Source organism: Idiotropiscis lumnitzeri, chromosome 5 (assembly GCF_059441095.1).
Source record: "Idiotropiscis lumnitzeri isolate Australia: NSW breed Sydney's pygmy pipehorse chromosome 5, RoL_Ilum_1.0, whole genome shotgun sequence".
Classification (NCBI taxonomy): Eukaryota; Metazoa; Chordata; class Actinopteri; order Syngnathiformes; family Syngnathidae; genus Idiotropiscis; species Idiotropiscis lumnitzeri.
The window spans coordinates 28,590,282-28,612,901 of record NC_142395.1 but is presented as its reverse complement, the minus strand read 5'-3'; the positions used below and the strand labels follow the sequence as shown (position 1 = coordinate 28,612,901).

The following is a 22,620-nucleotide window of genomic DNA, read 5'->3' as shown; positions in this document are numbered from 1 at the left end:
CTTTGTGGTTGACATAACGAGTCTCGGTTTGTGTTTGGTTTTAAGTCGGATGTGGTTACATCCCTGTGCTGCTCTGAATTCACTTTGGTCAAGTCTGACGTGAGAGATGTTTTGTAAGCTGCAGGCAAACAGAATGGATGCTATTTCTTCATTTATCGCTCAAGAAATAAACAGCTGCAAAATCTAAAATGGTCCAACACAAGCGCTGGATTCAAAATTTGCCTTTAAATATTGCTAAAGGTTGCAAGGATAGTAGTGTGCTGTAAACTACAACCACAATAGAAAAAAGTTTACATTTTCAGTTCATTTCATTCTATTTATGACATAAAAACTGAGCATTCTCATATTTGTAAATGCATCTCATTAGATTGTGCCGGGCTGGCGAGCATACACAAAAGCTTTGAACTTTGGTTTATGTTTTACCGTCACTGCAACACACCTTATTTTCCAGCAAGGAATGCAACTTAAAATGTTCTTGTACCATTTGCACTTTGAATGTAAACAGTGTCAGATTGAGAAATGTGTTCATGAGTCATCCTTTTCTGATTATGGAAGCAAATACTATTTAAGTGACTATTTAAGTCGGTGTTTAGCATCCAGCAACAAAATGACAATGCGTGGTTGTCTCCGATAAAGAGCGTTGTGTGTGGGTTATTAATCAAATTTCGTTTGGTTGTCTGCTAAAAAAATTGCTGCATAACTGCATAATGAATACTTAAAAAAAAAATAAAATCACTTGCTCACCATGTGTGTCGAGTACAATTGGTAGCGGTTCAACGTATGAGTTGAGGTTGCCCTTGAGGGATTGTAACTAGTATGTTAATGACAAAAAAAAAAAAAAGAATGTTTATGACGGGATGCATGAGCAAGCACTTCAAATGACTTCAGGCTTGCGTGTTAAATTAAAAGACCGGCTTACTGCACGTGCAATCTTTAATATTTAGGAATCAAATTTTTGAAAAGTACGCCATAATGAATAGATAAAATGGATATTTGTGGAGGTTTCTTTTTTTTCTTCTTCTTTTTTTATGATTACTGTAAAGGACTACCAATTGGATGCACACTTCTGAAATAGCAAATTTGCTCTAATTATCTTTAATAATGTTTTTATTTGTTATTAATAATTTAGATTTGTTTATGTGAAGACACTGATCATGTTAGTGATTTCTCACAATAATTAGCAAACATATTTACGTATGTCATCATGCAATTTGCACTCCATTTCTATACATTTCTGCCTGTATTTACATTTGCTCACTTCTACAACATTCCTAAAAAAAAATAACTGTGACCACCTTTTCAGGTTTGCGGGCTACTCCTGTGGTCTTTGTGGGCTCGCTGGTGCCCGCAGGCAGCATGTAGGTGACCCCTGTTCTATTTTTTTCTGCCGCCTGTTTTATTTTGGCGGTGATTCCACTGTCGGCCACTAGATGGCAGCACACTATTTGAACTAAAATGTTTTTAACAGATTTTCATTTTTTGCCCAGGAATTGAATATCACATCAATCCTTTTCATGTCTATAGAAAGTGACGACTGTAGGTTCATTTTATCATTCCCATCTTTGGCCATGATTATTGATGTATATTGTGAGAAGATCCGTTAAGTTTGGATTTGGATAAAAACTGGATTGATACACTGTTACGGTTTTGCATAATATTTTTGTGTTATCCTTTGTTTCTTTCGCTCTCTCATTATATTATTTGTTTGAATAGGTTTGTATTATTTTAAAAATGCGTTTTATGACATTTGAAAACATTAAGTACATTGAATTTCACAGCGAGTGTTTAGATAGAGCATTTCTATAGCGTCGCGTTCACTTATTGCGGCGGTAGTCTGGAACGTAACCCCTGCGATGGAGGAGGATTTACTGCATATGGTAAAATATACATAAATGAAAGAGCATGTAAAGAAATACATTTGTTTGATAAAGTGTAATGAAGCACAATGACACACACACACTATATTATTTGTATGTTGACGTGTGGCTTTAAAAGTGAGTAATGTCGGTAACTCTCGCTAGCTTTGGTTGCTCATTTGCCACACTGTCAAGTCAGTGCTGCATCGTCTCCATGTTCCTTGTGAGTGCTTTCATTTTGTAATTGTGTGACTGTTGACTGCATGGTCTGTTGACTAAATAGTTGAAAGTGCCTCATAGTATACAGTGCACTTCCACTCACCTGCATTCTCTTGTTTTTTTTTTTTTGCCATTAGGGATGACAGTGCCATGAGCACTGATGAAGCTGACTGCAAACAAATAGATGTACTGTGCTGCAGTGTTGCCGCACTAACGGGGGATGCTGCAAATTCCGTGACAAATAGTTCAGAAGTAATGTGGCTGAAACAAAAGCCTCAAAGAATACAGCTTTCTAATTAACGGGGGATATGCTGGTGGTGCAGTGCTCGTCGGTGTGGCCAGTGCAGCACAGCCCAGGATGAAGCGGTACCAGGAACAAGCCTGGCCCAGTGCCTGTGTGTGTGTGTTTAGATTTGTGGATACAGTGTATGGAAACACAGTGGCAGACCGTGCATTTCACATGTAGGCCTTCAGCAAAGTCTGCCTGGCAACACAGGCTAGCTGAATTCTGATTGGAATAAAAACTCTCACCTAAAAATTCAACACTTAGGATATGTTATGACATCAATGTGAAGAATATGATCAAAATTTCTTGGTTGTGTCAGGCCAGCAGAGAAGGCCTTGAAGGCCTTGACCGCCCACCCCTGTGGAAATTGCAACCACACCAGTACTATGTCTAATGTGTGTGCTGAATCTCTTGGCATCAATCCAGTTCCATATGCTGTCTGAACTTGTCCAAAATACCAACTCATAAATCTTGATGCAGTGATCAGGAAATTAATTCATTCATTTATCCCTTAGTGCACTTAAAGTGATGAGTGTGTAAACATGTTTATTGCAGATATTTTGTATGTGGAGCATGTTTATGGAAAAGCTGCCAAAGCATTTGTTCGCTCTATTTTTAGTCAAAGCTTATATAATAAAGGTTATGATTAGGAATGAAATATTTCCCCTGGCTGATGGTGATTAAAGATGAAATGGTTGGGGTGCTGAGCATAGCTAGCAGAAAGCTGCGCTGCTTACATTTGGTGGCATCAAATTTCGCATATTGAAAAACACTTTGGGCCTAAGAACCTTAAAGGATTTGGCGAGTCAATGAGCGTTGCCATGACCAGCTTGCATGCTCCCATTATCTTCAGTTGTCTCGACCAATTTGAAAGATTTTGGGTTTGGCTAATTATTTCTCTCTTGTAATAATTATTCTCACCTCCAAAGTGGTTCTCCAAATTTTTGCACCAAGTATCACTTTGAAAAATACAGTTACAAGACAATGCACATAAAAGCTTGCTAAGAATGGCACTTCGAATGTTGTTTGTGCAAGAACCTGATACTCATTTTCTTTTTCTCTTCTCCTGCAGCCACAACGTGAGGTGTACGTCCTTTCGGCACCCTGTTACCGGGCAGATTTCACCAGAAAACACGGAATATACGCTACAGGACAAGTGAGTGCGTCTTCCATTTCTCATCAGGTCAAGGTCAGGGAATACGAGTTCCAAATGAGACTAAGAAAGAGCCTAGTCAAAGTTTAATCATCTGGAACAAGCGCAAGAGAAGCTTTCAATTATTAGGACAGCCACTGAGCACTTTGAGCATTGGTTGCGAAACTTTTTACATAACATGATCGCATCATAAATACACTATGCTTGAATATTGGAAAAGGGCAAAAATGTTATTTAAATAATGATCCAATTACAATGGATTACATTATATTAGGATGGCCGAGTGGTCTAAGGCGCCGCGTTCAGGACCCAGTCTCCCCAGGAGACCTGGGTTCGAATCTCGAATTTCCCCATTGTGGGACTAATAAAGGGAATATTATTATTATTATTAAAAAACTATTCAGTAATATATTTAAAAAAAAACAAAAAAACAAGCACTTTAACCTAATTTACTGCCCTTGACGGCTAAAGACGTCAAAAATCCTTTTTTTAAAAAAAATTTTTATCTTTTATTTTTTTTCCTTAGCTGTTAGTGAATGAGTTAAAGTTTAAACGCAAGTGAATTGCACTCATTCAGCAATTCTTTTGCCTACCACTGGAGGGAGCCCACCCAGTCGTAGCGTTCACGTTTGAAAATGACCAACCTGGAGGACATTGCATATTTGCTCTAAAATGGGTTGTGTACATAATAAACATTTAAAGATGACAGCATATTAATCTCAGAGCATTTTTTTTGTACAGTGCCTGAATCCAATCTCCGCTAAAAATACTCAAAGTACTCACGTACACTTTCAACTACGCTCATGTCATGTCTCAGAGAAACTCATCAGTCTGCTTTTATTGCAGCATATTTTCTCTTCGGCTATTTATTTCAATGACATTCACGCCATAAAACCAAAGCAATAAAGCGCTCCTGTTTCCGTTGCACAACTCAGTACCACAACAGAGTAGCCATCCTTTATGCATAAATTTAGTTTTTTTAACCTTTGTTTTCGATTACCTCGGTATGGAGCAGCATGTCGTGTTGCAGCTGGAATTTACTGCCTTTTTTTTTTTATGACATTGTCAGCACGTCATGCTTGCAAAGCCATCAAAGCCGCTTGACGACTTCACAGCACAATTTTGGGGTGATTATGTTCCAGCTGGCAGGTGGAACATGATGCGCCTGTAAGATGATCAAAGGTTGTCTGCTTGAAGCATCACAAAAGTGATGTGGATTTATTTGCATTCTCAAGTTTGTAACTATGAATAATAGCGTCTGGTGAATGGCCGTCATGTTTAAGAGGGACGATTTTCAGCAAGACTACATTCACACAGTAAGTGCAGTGTGAAGAAACTACACTTGTTGCACGTCACTCACTTTGTTAAGTGTTGTTCTAAATCTTAAATCTTAAACTTGCAGTACATCCCAGTGATACTCCCAAGTTTGGAATTAGAATACACATTTCCAGCTCAGAATGACTTAAAGTGCATCTGGAAAGTATTTCCAGGAGTTCATTCTTTCGACATTGCAGCATGTTAACTCCTTGTTCCAAAATGGAAGTGAATCTTTTTTTCCCTCAAAATTCTCCATATAACCCTTACTTTTTTTTCTCTCCACGCGTTAGGGAGATTTTGTTACGAAAACTTGGTTGAACTCACTAACTCACCTAGGGCCAATATAGAGTGTCCAATCAACCTGCCATGTATCTTTTTGGAACGTGGGAGGAAATCGGAGTACCCGGAGGAACATCTGAAATGTATTTGGGTTTATTGAGAGCACTTAAAATGGTCACAGGAGAGTGCTGACTCCCATTTAACCCGAGTTAGAATTTGAATGGTGAATTTTTGAACACAGTCACATTCCAGTTTTTAAGAGGGTGTGCACATTTTTGCAACCACATTATTTCAATTGTTTATTAATGGTGGAAAAAGTTTTGAAATCTCATTTTTTTAGCATCACAACCCCTGGATTTACCTGTTGGCTTATTTTTTTTTTCCTGATATATTTTTCAAATATATATTATATATATATATATATATATATATATATATATATATATATATATATATATATATATATATATATATATACCCGTTTTTCATGGAAAATGCATATTGACGCAATATCTCTTATTTAGATACTCACTTATTCAATAATTTATTTAGGTTAAAAAAATAATCCACTGTATTTTAAACAAATAAATAAATGAAGTATTTTCAAAGACTAATTGTCCATAGATGTGAAGGCTTATTTGTTCCTATATTCCCTGCGATTGATTGACAAGCAGTTGAAGGCCTTCCTCTTGCCCAATGCTTCTGTATTTCTTGAGAATCCTACAGGGACCAAGTATCTCGTAATACTACTGCGTAGGAAGCAGGTTTCTCTTGGGATGAAATGACTTTGTGTCATGGGGAAAAAAAAAAAGGTTTCCCATGAGAACAGATATTGGCGAGCAGATAATCAGCTTCTCAGCTAAACACGCCATCCATCCAAACATCCAGTCTCTGAACTGATTGTCCTCGCAAGGGTATAATGGCACAAAAAGGACAGACATTTAATATGATGCAATTCCCATTTTTGAAGTAAGAATGCCGGTCTTGACATTCTAACAAATGTAAAATATGGCCCCTCTTCAGTGCACATACCACAACAAATCTCCTGGACAACCACTGCAATGACAGTCTTGGTAAACACGAGTGAGTGTCACATAAAACAGCCTCCTTGATATGACAGCAAACATCCCGGAAGAAAAGACTGCTGCATTGTTGGTCGTGTCTCGAAGATAGATTAAAAGAAAATAATTCATCGATACTTCTTCAGCTCGATGGTCGTGCTGCTCACCAAGCAGGAAGCTCACTTCGCTGTTGAAACAAGTACAGAAATGTCACAGAAACGGGTCGCACATTGTTCTTCTATCATGAGCCCAGTTAGATGGGGAAGTTGATTTCGAAGAAATTGACTATTGCAAGTCAGCCGTGATGGAAATACTGAAGTACAAATTCTTTGTTACTCTACTTAAGTATTTTATATTTTTCAGTTGTCTGTACTTCACTTCAGTAGTTTGATAATGACTTCTTAACATTTACGCCTTCATTTGTAAATTCAGACAAAGGTCAAAGTCAACAAGATTTGCAATTTTCATTCAATTCAATTCAATCTTTTTCAGTAAAGCATGATGCTGGCCACAGCGTGCTTTGATTCTTTTTTTTTCTGTCTTGCGGGATGGGATGCCTTAGACAAGGTCGAGGAAACTAGAAACAATTTAAAATAGGGTTCGAGTTATCACAAAAATGTTTTGGCTTCTGCTAGAAAGCAAAACTAGACTAGGGCAATCGGAGGCGCTGTGATTGGCTAATTCTGAACACACAACTCCCAGAGTTACGCGAGAGTGATCGCTTGTGCAACCACATTATTCCAATTGTTCATTTTTACGTCTTTACATGAATAATTTTGATCTTTAGGTGATTGTGTATGTCACATTATAGGCGGAAAAAGTTCTGAAATGACTGATTTTGAGCTTATGTTTTTATATCACCAAAAATAGCATTTTAACAAGGGTGTGAAGACTTTTGATATCCACTGAACACTTGGTTTTGTTCTTTAGATTTAAAACTACAACGTTGTCGTTGAGACTGAATCCACAGGGCTGCATTTGACGGGTACTGCCAAGCATTACACTCCATTTAAGTCAAATTTATCAAAAATCATTTACACAATCAATAATTCTTAAGAGTTGAATTAATTAATTGAGGAGCTCTGCCTTCCCCAGTATCGTCACTGCAAGATACAAGATGATAAATTTCCATGTTGATATTTTGTTGCAGCCACTACTGCATATTATTAAATGTATATATATATATATATATTTATTTTTATCGACTCAATGTGTCCCACCGTTGCGTGTCATCCACAACTGTGGCTGTCGCTCTCGAAAGCATTGATGCAGACTTAATCAAGTACTAAGTGTCAGCTTCATCTCCCAAGTATCTATTTAATCTGAACACGAGTGTGTTTGTGTCAAAATACATTCACATTTGCATGATCAATGCACACGATAAGACCACTGATGTAAGAAATCAATAAGGCATGGGACAATGTCATGCAATCACGACTACAAATCAATAACATGCTCTTTGAAAACGCAGTTTAACAGCTCAATTTGAATATCGGATTAAAAAAAAAAGACGCATTGAATCGTAATAAAGTGTTTGATATATGGACTGTCTTAAGACTGTCCTCGTCGCTATTTAGCAAACATTGTTAACTGAACCTACTGGGGCTTCTTTTTGCTGGATCCTCTGATGTTATCTTTCTGCATGTCCAATGTTCTCCCTGGACTCTGTGTGCCGCCACAAGTGTCACTGGTGGTGTAGTGATGGGAAAATGAAGCTTCAAATTTGCTTCGTGAACCAGCTGTTGTATTTATTTAGTCCTCTAGATGGCACTGTTGGTTTAAATAAAGGGTTTTAAAAAAGGGCAATTGAGTGTGCTTGCAGTCAAATGTTGAACAGAGAGTGCCATCTAGAGGAGTCCAAAAATACTACAACTGGTTCATGAAGCAGATTTGAAGCTTCGTTTACTGTTTTTACATGACTAAAGTAAAAGTAGAATTAAAAACCATAATAGTATTATATTTGTACCACTTGGAGTGATAACGACCATCATCACATGTTGCCTTTTGCCCGCCGTAGGATCGAGTCCCGCATGTCCAATCAGCGATCATCCAGTATGGTCACGGAGTCCTCGAAGATTGTGACCACAGCAGCAATGGATGCCAGTTCGGCGTCAAAGGTGAGATTTGGCCCCAAAAGTCATTCTTCTTTCTTATTAGTTGCCTTTTAATTGTTTTTCTCGCATCTGGCTGACAAGAAACACTAATGTTGATAAAGTGATTTAATCAACTCGAGATGACGCTATCTTCATTCTGATTAATGGCCGCAATGTGGAATAATTTAGTCATTTTTTCATGCATAATAAAACTGGATTGCAACTTGGCAAAAGGCACGCCATAGAAATGTAGGATGAATATACAGTAAAGTTCTCCACTTTAGGCACATTTTAGCGCAGTTTTTAAAAAAATCTTTTTCTTATTTTAAATTTTCACTATATCACGGGATTTTGCGGTGGTTATTTTTGTCACCTGGTCAGAATGTTACTGCAGACTTGTTATGGGTAAATGAAGCTTCAAATCTGCTTAATGACCCGGTTGTAGTATTTCTGGACTCCTCTAGATGGCGCTCTCTGTTCAACATTGGGCACAATGAATTGCTGTTTTTAAACCCTTTATTTTAACAAACAGTGCCATCTAGAGGACTTAAAAATATAGCAGCTGGTTCATGAAGTAAATCTGAAGCTTCATTTTCCCATCACTACTGCAAACTCCTTTTGGGTATTTTTTATTTTTGGCATTTGGAAATAATCTTTTCAGATCCAATCCAAATCCCTCATTTGCATCAGAATGAGGGCGCTTGTGAGCGCAGTACGCGCAAGTTTGCTGTGTTTGAAATTGCCGAAACTTTACTCACAGCGTTCCGTGCTTGACATTGTCCGGAAAACTGCAATGTCACAGAGAATTCCGCACTCGAGAACAATCGTGTATGTTTATAAATGAATGTGCACATCCTGGGTTGGTTTGGTATTTTCTCATTTCGTTGTCAAGCCATGACACTTTTTTGCAATGGCTTTGACATTTTGAAGGTCACTACATCTCTGCAACAGGTAAGCACACAATTGTTTTTTTGATATGTAAGGAAACCAACTTAGTGTTTATCCTCGTGTCCTTGCAGGGATCGAGAGGCTTGAGCAAATGTCATAGTTTCGGCAAGAGGGATCAAGCTATTAAACGAAACCTCAACATCCCGGTGGTCGTGAGGGGCTGGCTCTATAAACAGGTGACTCATCTTGTTTGGAGCAGTTTTGAATACTCTCGCCAAACATCACAATTAGAGTCTGACCAACATTGTCGTATAATCTAGTTGCGTAGTAGGTCCAAGTGTTCGTAAAATCAAGGCAAGGGCAACACACGCATGGACAATGCTGGGAAAAATATCGACTGCTACGTTGTACGCGTCACGTACTGATTGCACTTTCGTGGCGTGTCTTCTAACTACGTGACGAAATTGTTCACTGCACATGACTCTCCTGTGCACACAGGGGGCTCGACAAAAGTGTAAAATTTGTGGAGTGACATGCCAGTGTCAATTTTATTTGCTGTTGCAGGTTGACCCCTTGCAAATTCTGCCGATGTTTTTCTTTTTGTCTTCCTCGTTGTCCAATGTGTGTCTATTGGCCAATTCACATCTATTGTCTAGACACGGTATGTCTGGATGGACCCAACATTGAAAATGTTGCCATAAAACTGAAATAGATCAACGGAGAGGTGTATTTTTTGAATGCATTTTTCCAAGCTAAACGAATTATTTATTCCCAATCAAGCCACACTTAAAATGAATGAGGCCTTCCTTTAAATACAACAACAACTAAGAAAATGGACCATTGACTTGGTCCCTGAATTGTGTCAGTTTCCGGATTTGACAAGCTTTTCAAGTTTTCATTGTAATTCCCAAAGTGCATTTCATTCTTTAAATGCCAATGAAACCGTTTTTTAAGTCGCATTCCTAATCACATGTGCATTTCCGTCTTTCCAGGACAGCTCTGGAATGCGGCTCTGGAAACGAAAGTGGTTTGTTTTGTCCGACTTCTGCTTGTTTTACTACAAAGGTGAGTGTGAGCGCTGCCATTTTTCCAAAGCTAAAAGCAATAAATCAAAACGATTTGTGATGTCAGAGTACGTCTTTGTGTTGGGGAAGATCATTTTTTTCAGTACCTTTCAAACGACACAATTTATGAGCAATTTCGTTTATGAAATTTTTTGTTCAAAGAAAAACGACCTCAGGTTAGACCAAACTACGCCCCCGGGGGCCGCATGCATGTTTTAATCCGGACCGCCTAACTTGGAAAATGAAATGAATTAATAATACTATTATTATCTGTGCTCGTTAAAACACATGAATTACCCGTGATGAAATAATAGAGAAAAAAAAGACATCATTTAACTTGCCCGTTCCCTCATTGAATTTTCGTGATTATCTCCTCTCTTGTCCTTGCGCAATCATAGACAAACCAAAGCCCCTCCCCCCCAAGTGCCACATGGCCTCGTTCATACAGTTGTCACCCACGAATTACAGCACACGTTGCCGCGACTCGGAAATCCCAAATCTCTTGTAAACATCTTAAATATCTTGGCAGAACTCAAGTGCAATTACCCAGCATGCTTGTGTGTGTTTGTTGCTCTTGTTGCTTTTAGACAGCCGCGAAGAGACGGTCCTTGGTAGCATTCCTCTGCCCAGCTATCTCATCGCACCCGTTGCGCCCGAGGACCATGTCAACCGCAAATATGCTTTCAAGGTAACAATAGTCCCTGTTGGTACCTTACATTACACACACATTTTTAAACAGTACATTTAATAAAGGTGATCCTGGAACTATGTGGAATACGTTGCGTAATAGTGGAGCCTCACTATTTGGGAGGGATGGGGGGCATGCCTTGCCCACCCAAAAAATGTTTTCCAATTCCGGTAATTGCCTACAGAAACCACAAGATGGTGGCAAAGCCCTACTTTTGTCTAAAAGCATCTATCAAACTAATTTCAAAATACCCGGTAATTCCTTGGCAGAAGGGTGTCAAAGCACTACCTTTGTCAAAATTGAGCACTCCACCTCACTTTAACGTCGTTCCTTTGCACCCAAAATGCCACCACATGGCGCCAAAGCAACACTTTGATTGCTTTGGCCTGAGCGCAAACAGTAAATAGATGACTCAAATTTGTGACTTAAAAGTATAAAGATATAAAAACAGAGCGTCATTTGCTTTCTTTTGTGTTGAATGTCAAAAAAGACTGTCAGCTCTTTCTACTAACAACAAATATGTTTACATTCCGAAACAAGAAATATTTTGCGAGCACATCAGTGAATGAGCTCTGAGGAATTCTTCCAGATGGTCGAGGTCTGGTGGCTCACTGTTTTTTTTTTTTTGTTTTTTTTTAAACAACTCCCAGTGATGGCTGCCTCTGCTGCAGAGGATTTTTTGCGTATTCTAGGCATGCTTCCTGCATAAATTAGCATATGTACAGTACGTCAAGCACAACAGACTTTTCTATGGTCTGATTTTTATTTTTTTTATTTATTTATTGCAGTGATGGTGGGCAGGAAGTAGAAACATTTGGGTTTTATTTTCACTCATTGTGCTCAAGTTATAACAACCCAGTTCTTACGAACTACAGCAAAAATCACAATTTTGCCACGATCCGATTGGCTCCGTAGTTTAACTCGCAGTAATACGACAGCAACAGTGGTAAAGTTTGGTGGCAGCGAAGGACAACATTTTAATGCACCTTTCCATCTGTGAATTCTACCCGAGGGCGGTAAATGCATTCATTTATTTCCACTCCAGTGACAATGTTCTATACTGCTGCCCGCCTCCGTGGCAATATCGTGCCTGAATATTTGATGTTGCGCTGCAGCTGTTGCAGTCATCCATGAGCCGACATTCGACTTGAACCTTTTGGATTTACACGTCCAGTAGGTGGCCATTAACGTGTGACTGACTTCACATGTGCCTTTAAATGTCACACTACAATGCAAGTTATTGTGCAGCCGCTTCCAATTCCTGCGGCCTGCAGTTAACTGAAAAGAGCTGGTGTCACCTTTTTACACACCTGTGAGAAATTGTCCATTTTATTCTGTACATAATTCATTACCCATGTACAGCAGCATGTGTTAGACTCTAACAATTTGTAGAGTGAGCGATAGAGAATAACTAGAAGAGATCTTCTTTTTTTTTTTTTAGTGGACTATAACTGAAATATTAATTCATTGTTTTTAAAGTAAGCTTATAACATTGTCGTAACTGCCAAAATAAGTTACACAAGTAACTGTAGTTTCCAAAAATCTGTCCTGGAAAGTCTGTTTGCTTTCATCTACTTGCTTGAGGAAACTAAAAAAAACGCTAGTGGGCATCAACAATCATGCACTGCGTTTCTGGTTTTACTTGGAGGTATTTCATTAACTTTTATTTTGATGACATTGGTCCACACTTAGAGACCGTGTTGCCTGTAATGACCTGTCAGGGGAAGTTAACCGTCGGATCCAGTTGTTGTTCTTAATGTCTTCTGTTCTAATCTCCTTGTTGTTCTTTTCTTTTCTTTTTTTTTAAACTCATCTCACTGTGTCTCTCTCATTCCCTGTTGGTCAATTGCCTTCCATTGTGACTGGGTGTGTGTGTGCGGGCGGCGTGAGTACTGTTCTCTCTGCAAGCGGCCGTCCTGAATCGCACAAGCTTCCTGTCTTGCATGAATACTGTAGGTACCGTATTTGATTTCACTTCATCACCGTCGCGCTCATCTCATTCTTCCTGGTTTGCAATGTGCATTCCCAAATGTGCATTAGTGTTGCGTTGTCATGAACCAGCAACATGCCATGCGTCCATAACAGAGCCCTTAAGGGTGCGATTAATTTGAGCAAATTGTTTTGGATGGTGACACATTTGATATTGGAGCAGCACTCAAGGAAATTGGATCAGCATAAAACTGCAGCGTCAGTGCTGAAGTGACATACACAGTGTTTGCACTTTTTACCAAATATGTTGATGTCAAAATTGGTTCAGTGGTTCGATTTCTGGTCAGCCACCATCAACAATAGTGCTCCCATCGGCTCTGGTATTCGTCTTGTCATGCGTTTTATCATTCATCGTCTTGTCATCGTCGTCATGGAAAAGACCAGTGTTGGAAAGTAAAAATATTTTGTTACTTACCTCATTATGTTTAGTGCATTTTAACTGTTTTTTTTTCCCAAAATCTACCATCTGAAAGAATAGACATGCCTTTCACCAGGAAAAAAAATATTCCTTTTATCGTTCTCTACTAACCAGCAGAACAAAAAAAGCTAAAATGTTTTCGGAAGGCCTCACGCCATCCGGTGGAAAATAGCTGTTTGCGTTAACAAACATATCAAGTTTGATGCGACTATTTTTGCTTTTGTGACAACTCTAACATTTTTACGGTGGTTTAATTTGATCAAGCAACCTTTAGGCGTGTCTTTTGATAGCAGAATTTATTCAGATTGTCCCACTGAAAGCCATTGTTGAGTCCTCCACTGAAGACAACTGAAAGTCAGGTGATTTCAAATCTAAAATGATACATTACTACCTCCTAGTGGCGGTTTTGCCTCATTACAACTCCTCAAGCACTTAGAATTGAATACAGAGGAGCATCCAGAGGCTTTCCAATGGAAAAACATGAAAAATCACGTTCTTGGCACTGAATGTTTTGATATTAATCAACGACTTAAATCATTCTTGCCATTTAAAGAGTTACTGTAAGTAGATTCATTGCTCATTACTCTTTACAAAATAATTGTATATATGACTTACTTACTCTCATTTTTATAAATATATATATATATATATATATATATATATATATATATATATATATATTGTGTATGTGTGTGTGTGTGTAAGTTCTCAGTCTTCAGTATTTGGAAAAAAATTCAGAATTTAAAACGGAAGTTTGATCAGTAATTATACTTTTATCAGTCTTTAAAGAATATATATTTTATACAATTATCATTTCTTGGATGTATTTTAAGTATAGAGTGTGAGTACATTTGCCACCTAGAAAAAGCACATTTCACATTGCACACATTTCATTACATTTTTTTTTTATTAGAAAGATCGTTAATGCTTGTCACCATGAATATCTTGGAGTCGTGCACTTTCTGAATCAGCTTCAGGATATCGCCTCTCGTGAGTGCATTTTATTGCACTGTATCTGTCACATGCTTGCTTTATAACTGAGGGCTGTTTCTATAACGGAATTGTTAAATTGCCTCAGGGAATTTTATGGGACCTCTCTCTCCTTTCTGTGCTTCAGATACATATGTGTGTTTTCAAATACAATTCGTTACACTTAATACTGTTCGGGATTGATTCGAGCAGCTAAAGCTATACAGCCTGTACACTGATAGTTTAAGCTCAGAGTGCAGGCAATCCAGCTCAGGATTGTATTACTGGAATTAGCATTATTTTTTTTTTAAACATTTGCTGATTTCATATTACTAAGATGCAGACTAATGATAGTTTTAAGCATTTACTGAATTATGTGAAATCATCCTTTTTATTAATACTGTTTCTCATACACAAGTACCACCTCCAAAAATACGCCAGTTACCACCATCATGACCGACATTAAAACACAGTCGCTAGTAGGCCTATGTGTTCATCAAAAATGTCAAGAGAAGTTTTATTGCAAAAAAAGTATATTCAATAATTTTAATGGAATTGCGGATAAATGCTTCGGGTAATGGCTGAATGGATTATTTCCAACAAGTAAAACAATATTTGTTACCTAAATATTTTACGCAAAATAAGTTTAAAAACAAACATTGTGAGTCCAAGTTTGTAGTTCCAACTTTTTTTAGTGCAATGGAGCAGTACTTAAGCTGTAATGCTTTTGATGGGATGGATAAAATGAGCAGATCATGAATTGTTTTGGTATGGATAGTTATTCAGATTTATTTCTCTTTGTTTTAATAAAAAAAATCGAATGATTCTATTTTTAGAAGTCATTTTCAGATCTCCCATCCCATTGTTTCTTTTCCATTGTATGGTTGGTAAACAATGCTTTTGTTTATGATGCGCCACTTTGCTTCCTCTTTTCTCCCTTGGAAAATGTGATTCTTTAGTTGACAGCGGTCCGTCTTTTCCAGACTCACTGTCGCTCACGTTCGTTCTGACATCTGCGTTACCTCTTGTCTCCCTCCGACAGGCGAGCCACACGGGAATGCGCTCCTACATCTACAATAAGAACTCTGTGATTGGCTCCCAGGCGGAACACTGCGGGATGCGGACGTATTTCTTCAGCGCGGACACTCAGGAGGACATGAATGGCTGGATCCGGGCCATGAATCAGGCGGCGCTGATGCAGCAGAGTCACACCATTAAGAGGTTGGTGTCGCTCCATGGAGTCGGCCTCTCCTCTCTCATTGGCTGCGCTTCCAGCTGTAGAACTAACGTCCTGCCTACTTCATAAAGCACGGCAATCTGCGTGGTGAAAAAAGAAAAACTGGATGCTCCATTCGACACAAGTCCGTTCTACTTACATTTGCATTACCAACGAATATGATCGATAGTTTCCTTGCCTTCTGAGGTTTCATTTTAGCGGGTCAGGCTCTGGCCATCTGTTCAGGGCCATGATCATTTCTGAGGTGCATCTAAATGAGGACTGAAAAGCCCTCTGCCAGCTGTCAAGAGAGCCACTTCTGTAGTGGTTTTAGATCGCACCGCAAGATGATGTCAACTGTCCCTGCAAGTACAGCGAATAGTAACATTTAATCCTCTTTTCATCAAAGAAAATGCTTGTGAATGAATAACTTCATTTTTTTCTGTGACATTACTACCACCATGATGTTTATTCAATGGAGGTGGAAATGCAGTAGTGGCTAGATAAATAGTAGTGAAATAAATTACACTTGTCATAATTTTCATCATATCATTTATTTGTATTTTGGATGGAAGCTATCAACTCTGTCACAACCAAATATCAAACGAAAAATTAATATCTTTGTGTTCCAGCTTCGGGATGGGTGCTCTCCAAATTATATGCAAGTGTGTTCAGCCCAAGCGCATACTTATTATTAGACGTCCTTTTCTCAACTTCTTTTCAGAGAAATAGAGAGGCCAGAGAAAAGCATGCAGCAGAACGACCATGTCAAGCAGAAGTCCCCTCAGTCGGAAACATTTCAAAGGACGAACAGAGAGCACCCTTGGGATAACGGTGTGCGACTGGCTCCCGGAGAAGAGGGGAGGTACACGTTGGAGGTCCAAGGAAGGCCCAGGTTGTCGGATCCGAGGGAGAGACTCTCTCCAAACTCGGTGGACGGTGCCCCTCAGAGGAACGGCCATCTGAGTGTCCAGCCAGGGCCCGTGCCGTCCGAACAGCACAATGGGAACCTGTTGTATCCGAGGGGGGCTGACCCAGAAAAACATACGCAGAGGAAGAGTACGCTGGCTCAAGTGGAGCACTGGGTCAAAGTTCAGAAGGGCGACCCGCCAAAGAGGTCAGTGGCAAGTCTTCATCGTTAATTTCAATCCAAGTTGATTCCACAGGACAGAAACATAGCTAAACAATGCCCTCTAGTGGCCAACATTAAATCCACACTTGCGGATATAACTCAAGAGGTTGAGCATAGAAGTGTTTTCTTCTTGCTCGGGGAGCGAAGAAAATAATTGAGATGCACTGGCTTAGCCTCACATTGCCTACCTTGTGCACAGAAAAAGCAAAAATTCTAGATGTGGTTTTGATTCATTACTGGCTTGTTGGCACATTGTGTGCTTACTAATATGAATTGTTTGATGCAAAAATAAAATTTTTGCGAAGGTTTGAAGAGCTAACTAACAGTTATTTGCTTTTGCGAGAAAACTCTGGTATGATGTTTTTCAATTTGTTGAGATATTTTCTTGATTAGTTTTGAAAAACAACAGAGGACAAAGTGTGAACAAGTACACGGACCTTAACTGGTTGTGAAGGATTTTAAATAAAAGCTCCAACAGCCTGCCCTTGAGCCGTAGTTGAACTAATAGTTTGTCATTTGTTTCTGTCAGCGTTGCCTCCGCTGAGTACAACCTCCCTCGGCGAACTCCCCCCTTACAGCCCAAAGTCAGCGCAGCCGACGCGTCCTGCCAGTCACTACCAAAGTCCCCCCGCCTCCCGTCCGGCAGCACCTCTCCCTCCTTCAACCTGCCCAGCGACTACAAGTACGCCCACGACCGCCTGAGCCACTTCCGCATGTCGACGGACGAGCGCGTGGCCACCAAGGAGGGGATGGTGTGGCAACTGTACGAGTGGCAGCAGAGGCAGCGGTTCCGACACGGCAGCCCCACGGCGCCCGTGTACACCGGGCCCAACTTCGCAGACTCCTCATCTTTCACCGTCACGGTGGAGATGCCGCGCTCCATTTCGGTGCCGCCGTCCTTCAAGCCGCTGTCCCCCCGCAGGCCGCACACGCCTTCGGGGAGACGGACGGTCCGGCCGCTTGATGATTTGCCAAGTGTGGACAACACGGGAGCAACTTCACCGGGTCACATCTTTACTCACCTCTCACAGGTTTGACATGTTGCGCTTTGTCACGGCAAATCCTCGAATCAATAACCTTAAGAGATGTCCCACACTGGTGGTATGGTCAAGTACATTTGGGGTGCGAGGCCAAAGCCAAACGTGGCACTAGTAGTCGAAAAACCATGACGGGTAAGACGCTCGTTCCTACGAGGGAGATCAAACTAGTATGGACCTTAAGATGGATATTGAGGACATTTCTGCATTTTTTTCCCCTCAATATTAAAGCACAGCAAAGCCGTTGTCAAAATCACAGATGTCAAGACGTTTTACGCAGCCCACTCCACAGGTGGTTTGCGCCTGCACGTCGCTGTGATTCCATTCACATATTGCTGCAGTCGAGAGGCGGGCCCATCGTCCGCGCCCTGCAAAAAAATCTCCAACCACATTGCCCGACACACGCACACAGGCCTCACATTTGACCCCTCACACACACGCACACACACGTGATCTGCCCCCATCGTCTTTGGGAATAATTATAGGCACATCCTTATAATGTGGATGAGCGGCAGTTTATTTTCAAAACAAAGGCGACCGCAGTGAGCATGCGAGGGAGCAAATGTTTGTGAGAACTCCCATCCGTTGAACTTGAGTTTTGGTGCACCCAGCATCTTTAAGGCTGAGGAGGCTCTGGTACTCGCAAATGCGTTGGCTCCCGGTGGGATATCATGAAGAGAGATGTTTTATTAGCATCTAATGCAATGTGCCCAGGGCTCGCCAGCACCCTATAAACATCTCGACTCGATCTGAAACATCAGCAGCGCTCTTTCTTCTCATCCCGCATTTAAATAAAAAACCTATTATACAGCAAAAAAAATCGTGGCTTGGGAATCTCCGAGGCAACGGCTCACAGTGCTTCTCTTGCTGGTAGCAAACAAATGTTATTTTAAGAAAGCAGGTTGGCTGTAATTTATGTGGAGTTAATTAAATCTCTTGTTGTTTGTGTCCTTTTAAGGCTGGCTCGAGTAGGCCTGCCTACTTTCCACTAATTCTGTGTGTTAAGCAAAAACGTCAAATCTTTCCAAGCCCCGTAGCGTCAGGAAAGTCAGGACACACCTTGTTTCTAATCAGGAAAAAAAAAAAAAAGTGCTGTGTACTCATATTTGTTTGCGAGCAATGTTTTGAACTTCAAGCCTGTCGGTGAATTAGACATTCTGTTTGATTTAACACTATGTGAGCTGCGCTTAACACGTGGATGCGCTCGCTTCCTCCGCAGACCTCCCAGATGGCGAGACGGTCCATGCCAGCCATGGGCTACATCACGCACACTGTCAGCGCACCCAGCCTGCATGGCAAAACGGTACGAGGAGCTTACATTACTCCTTATTGTTCCAATAGAAGACTTTTGGGATGTGACTCAGCTTCTGTATATTCACGTATCACGTTTCTATCGTTGGCGAGGTCGCTGCGATAGAACCTTTGCTAAAGTCCATCAGGAATCTTGAACACTTTTTTTTAATACACTAATGACAAGTTTAGACTTTGCATCCATCTACAACAGGGGTGCCAAACATACGGCTTGCGGGCCGGATCTGGCCCACAAACAGGTTTAATCCGGCCCGCGAGAAAATAAGATTTGAGTGAATTGTAAGGAAGTAAGTTGTTTTCTGACATTTTTGGAAGCAACACTTAATAACAAGAGTCCACCTTCATTTAATCCTACGAATGACCATGTCCTGGATGACTGAGACTCGACACGGACAAATAAAAATGACCATTTTTAGTAAGAATGCTGGTATTTTTATTCACGTTGTGACGGAAACTTATTCCGGAATTTCCAAAAGCAATACTTTTCAGGAAACCAAAAAATGTTGATCCATGAACAGTTTATCGTCAAAGAAACCTAAATTGGACAAAAGGGTTTTCCGCCCAGCGGCAGTGTTATGCTGATGATACATTTAAAAGATTTCATTTATTGTAATTCAATAACTGATTGATAAATTAGAATTCAATGGAGCTTGCAAAATTATAAGTTAGCATGCAAGATGGTTTGGTCAAAATAGAGTAATTGATTTTGACATTTTTCTCCCCAAAATTAATTAATTAATTAATTATTATTATTTTAGTCATCTTTTTTTCTAAGATTAGTCGATGAATCTGGTAAAATGATTTTTTTAAAATTCCTGACAAATAATTGATTACTATTCAATCATTGGTTTGGTCAGTAACATTTAAAAAATTATGAAAATGTTGAGCATTGCAAAATCGGATTTTTGGACAATTTAAGTTGTTTCTGAACTAGAGATGGTCAAAATAGTTGTTGATTAAATTGATAATAGATTAATTCATTATAATTGCTTATGTTTTGTTTTACAATATGTCATAAATGTAATTTTAGATGTGTTCATGAGAGTCTTTTTTTTTAACAGTTTATACTGACGTTATTTGTAAAACATGAAACATTTTATTGTTAAACTGAACTATTAAACATGTTTTACATGCAGTACACAATTACTGCAGATTTTCCCGATTCACATCACAGCTGTGTCCAGTACACAATTTATATTTTGAATCCATCGAAATCCAATTTCTCAAGAGTTAATTTTGTTGCGCCTTAAAGAGTTTGCACTGCAAGAGAGGTGCTTGAATCCAAACAAACCACTAGTTGAGGGTGCCCCGCAGAATTAGACCATCCCCAACAACTTCTTGATCATGCCTGTCCAATGTCCATTGATCAACTTTGGCACACTTCACGTCCCTCAAAAAAGTGCACTTGTCTCCGTAGCTCCCTTTTGGCCCCTTTCAATATCACTGCTGTTCAAATTCATGTTCAGTCACTAGTAACTGCTGGCTCCCTCTGTGTTGTAAACCCGGCTGCGGCTCCAGCCCGAGGAGCTGACTCTGCTCCTCATTCAGCTGCGGCGGCACCAGGCCAAGATGGCTGGTGTGCAAAGCACCGCCGCCGCCGCCGCTGCCGCTGGTGGTGGCGGCGCGTTCGCTCATCTGCGACATCAGCAGCACAACGGCCTCCTCGGCCCCAGCTTGCAGGTCAGGGGTCTCGCACTTCTTTAAACCTCCGCCCCCCCGGTGGTGCACCGTAAACCCCCTCACCCCCCACCCGTATCTGATCCTGAACATTCCCTCCCTGTCATTCATAGACAAGTCAGTCGCCTTGGACTTCATTGCACGAAACGGTGTGCAGATTCGACGCACACGACTTGACGTTGAAAGCATGTTGCTTGTTATTTGCACTTGCATCTCTACTAATGACCACATACGGTGCAGTCATGCCGGCGTTTGTCATTTTGAAGCCGCCATCATTTCGCCGTGTAAGCTGCAGTGGCGCTTTGGGAAGACGACGCCACCTTTGGTCCCACTCTACGTTGACCACGCTGTTTGATCAAACTTGTTTCATTGATTTCAGTTTAGCTTGACTCGAGATAAAAAAAAAAAAATTTTAAAAAGACAAGTGAACTGTAATGGACCTTTTCATTTTGACGTCACACATATTTCCAGTGGTGATGGGTAAATGAAGCTTCAAATCTGCTTCATGAAGCAGTTGTAGTATATTTGGAGTCCACTAGATGGCACTCTTTGTTCAGCATTGAATGAATTGCCATTTTTTTAAACCCTTTATTTAATCCAACAGTGCCATCTAGAGGACTCAAAAATACAGCCGCTGGTTCATGAACCAAATTTGAAGCTTCATTTTCCCATCACTAATTTCCAGAGAGCAAAGACTAACAAGCTATGTGAGCGAAAAAAACTGCAAATTTATTAAATGCTGTTTTTTTTTTTGTTGGTTTTATTTTATTTTTTTTTATTTTTTATTTTTTTTAGCTTTCTTCTCAACGGGAGGTAAATTGCGTCAAACGGCTGCCGTAATTTCCGTTTGAACTTTGAATTTAAAAATAGATGTGGAGGAAATTCAGATTATCATGAAGGTGCTCAGGCTCATCTTTTGATTCTGCTATCTTTCCTCTACAACTATTTACGTCAACACGCTCTCCAATACTTTTTTTTTTTTTTTTTGCGGAGGGAAGGAAAGAAATTGACACCAACCAAAATCTTTTGTGGTATTTCAGGCAGCCCAACCCAAAACACAACAAGTATTTGGCATCATTTTCTCTTCAGGTCAATTCATTTTCTGCCCGTCAAAAGTACACTGGCACTTATTTCAAACATTGTGAAAAGGTCCATTACGAGCAACTCAATTCAAGCCCGTGCTCCTTTGCTGCTTCATTTCAAGTGACGTATCTCTTCACTGCTTATTTAAAGGCTGACGATACTTACATACAACTGAAGAAGGACCTGGAGTATCTCGATCTGAAGGTGGGCCCCATTATATTAAATGTCACTCCCTCCTTTTTTTGCTCCTATTTGTCTCCTGTTTTGTGTTCCGCCAACCCACCGCTTCTCTTGTCTTTAACATCAGCTCAGATTTTTACTATCGCTTAGAATTCCAAAGCATGCTTGTAAATGTGTGTTAATATTTGTTGGCCTTATAATTTAGTGTGTGTTTTTGTGTGATGGAAATCCAGTGTAGTGACTTATAATGCAATGTTGTCAATTTCATTCGATAATAAATAATTTATTTAAGTAAATTCTAAATATCGCAATAATTTTGACTATAGCAATATAGTCAACATCGATCGTTGCATATATATATATATATATATTTATATATATATATATATATGTATATGTATACGTATATATGTATATATATATATACACGTATATATGTATATATATGTATATATATTGTGTTTAGAGTCGTTATAGTGCATAGAGCATAATCTCAAAAAGAAAATTTGGGGGTTGACGTTTGACCAATAGAAGCTTGCGCAATAAGGGTTTCAATGCGTTGTAATCTATAATCTTCAGTAAAAAAAATAATAAAAAATTTAAATGGTAAAAAATGACAAATGTGAAAAAAAGGAGGCCAAATTTGGGATCAGCGCAGGAAAGCAATCCAAAAAGTTCATTTGTGTCCGTTTGGGTAAAAATGG

General features: G+C 39.7%; 1 protein-coding gene across 1 annotated transcript in view; it reads left to right on the top strand.

Annotated features, from left to right (window-relative positions):
• plekha7b (pleckstrin homology domain containing A7b) overlaps window positions 1-22,620 on the top strand; it is a 60,467-nt gene that overhangs the window by 23,447 nt on the left and 14,400 nt on the right. Inside the window, exons 4-14 of the mRNA XM_088297113.1 lie at window positions 3,434-3,517; window positions 8,189-8,288; window positions 9,284-9,388; window positions 10,145-10,217; window positions 10,804-10,904; window positions 15,323-15,501; window positions 16,221-16,613; window positions 17,158-17,659; window positions 18,885-18,968; window positions 20,495-20,656; window positions 21,887-21,940. Coding sequence (XP_088153239.1) covers window positions 3,434-3,517; window positions 8,189-8,288; window positions 9,284-9,388; window positions 10,145-10,217; window positions 10,804-10,904; window positions 15,323-15,501; window positions 16,221-16,613; window positions 17,158-17,659; window positions 18,885-18,968; window positions 20,495-20,656; window positions 21,887-21,940 — 1,837 coding nt within the window. The remainder of the gene's footprint in view (window positions 1-3,433; window positions 3,518-8,188; window positions 8,289-9,283; window positions 9,389-10,144; window positions 10,218-10,803; window positions 10,905-15,322; window positions 15,502-16,220; window positions 16,614-17,157; window positions 17,660-18,884; window positions 18,969-20,494; window positions 20,657-21,886; window positions 21,941-22,620) is intronic.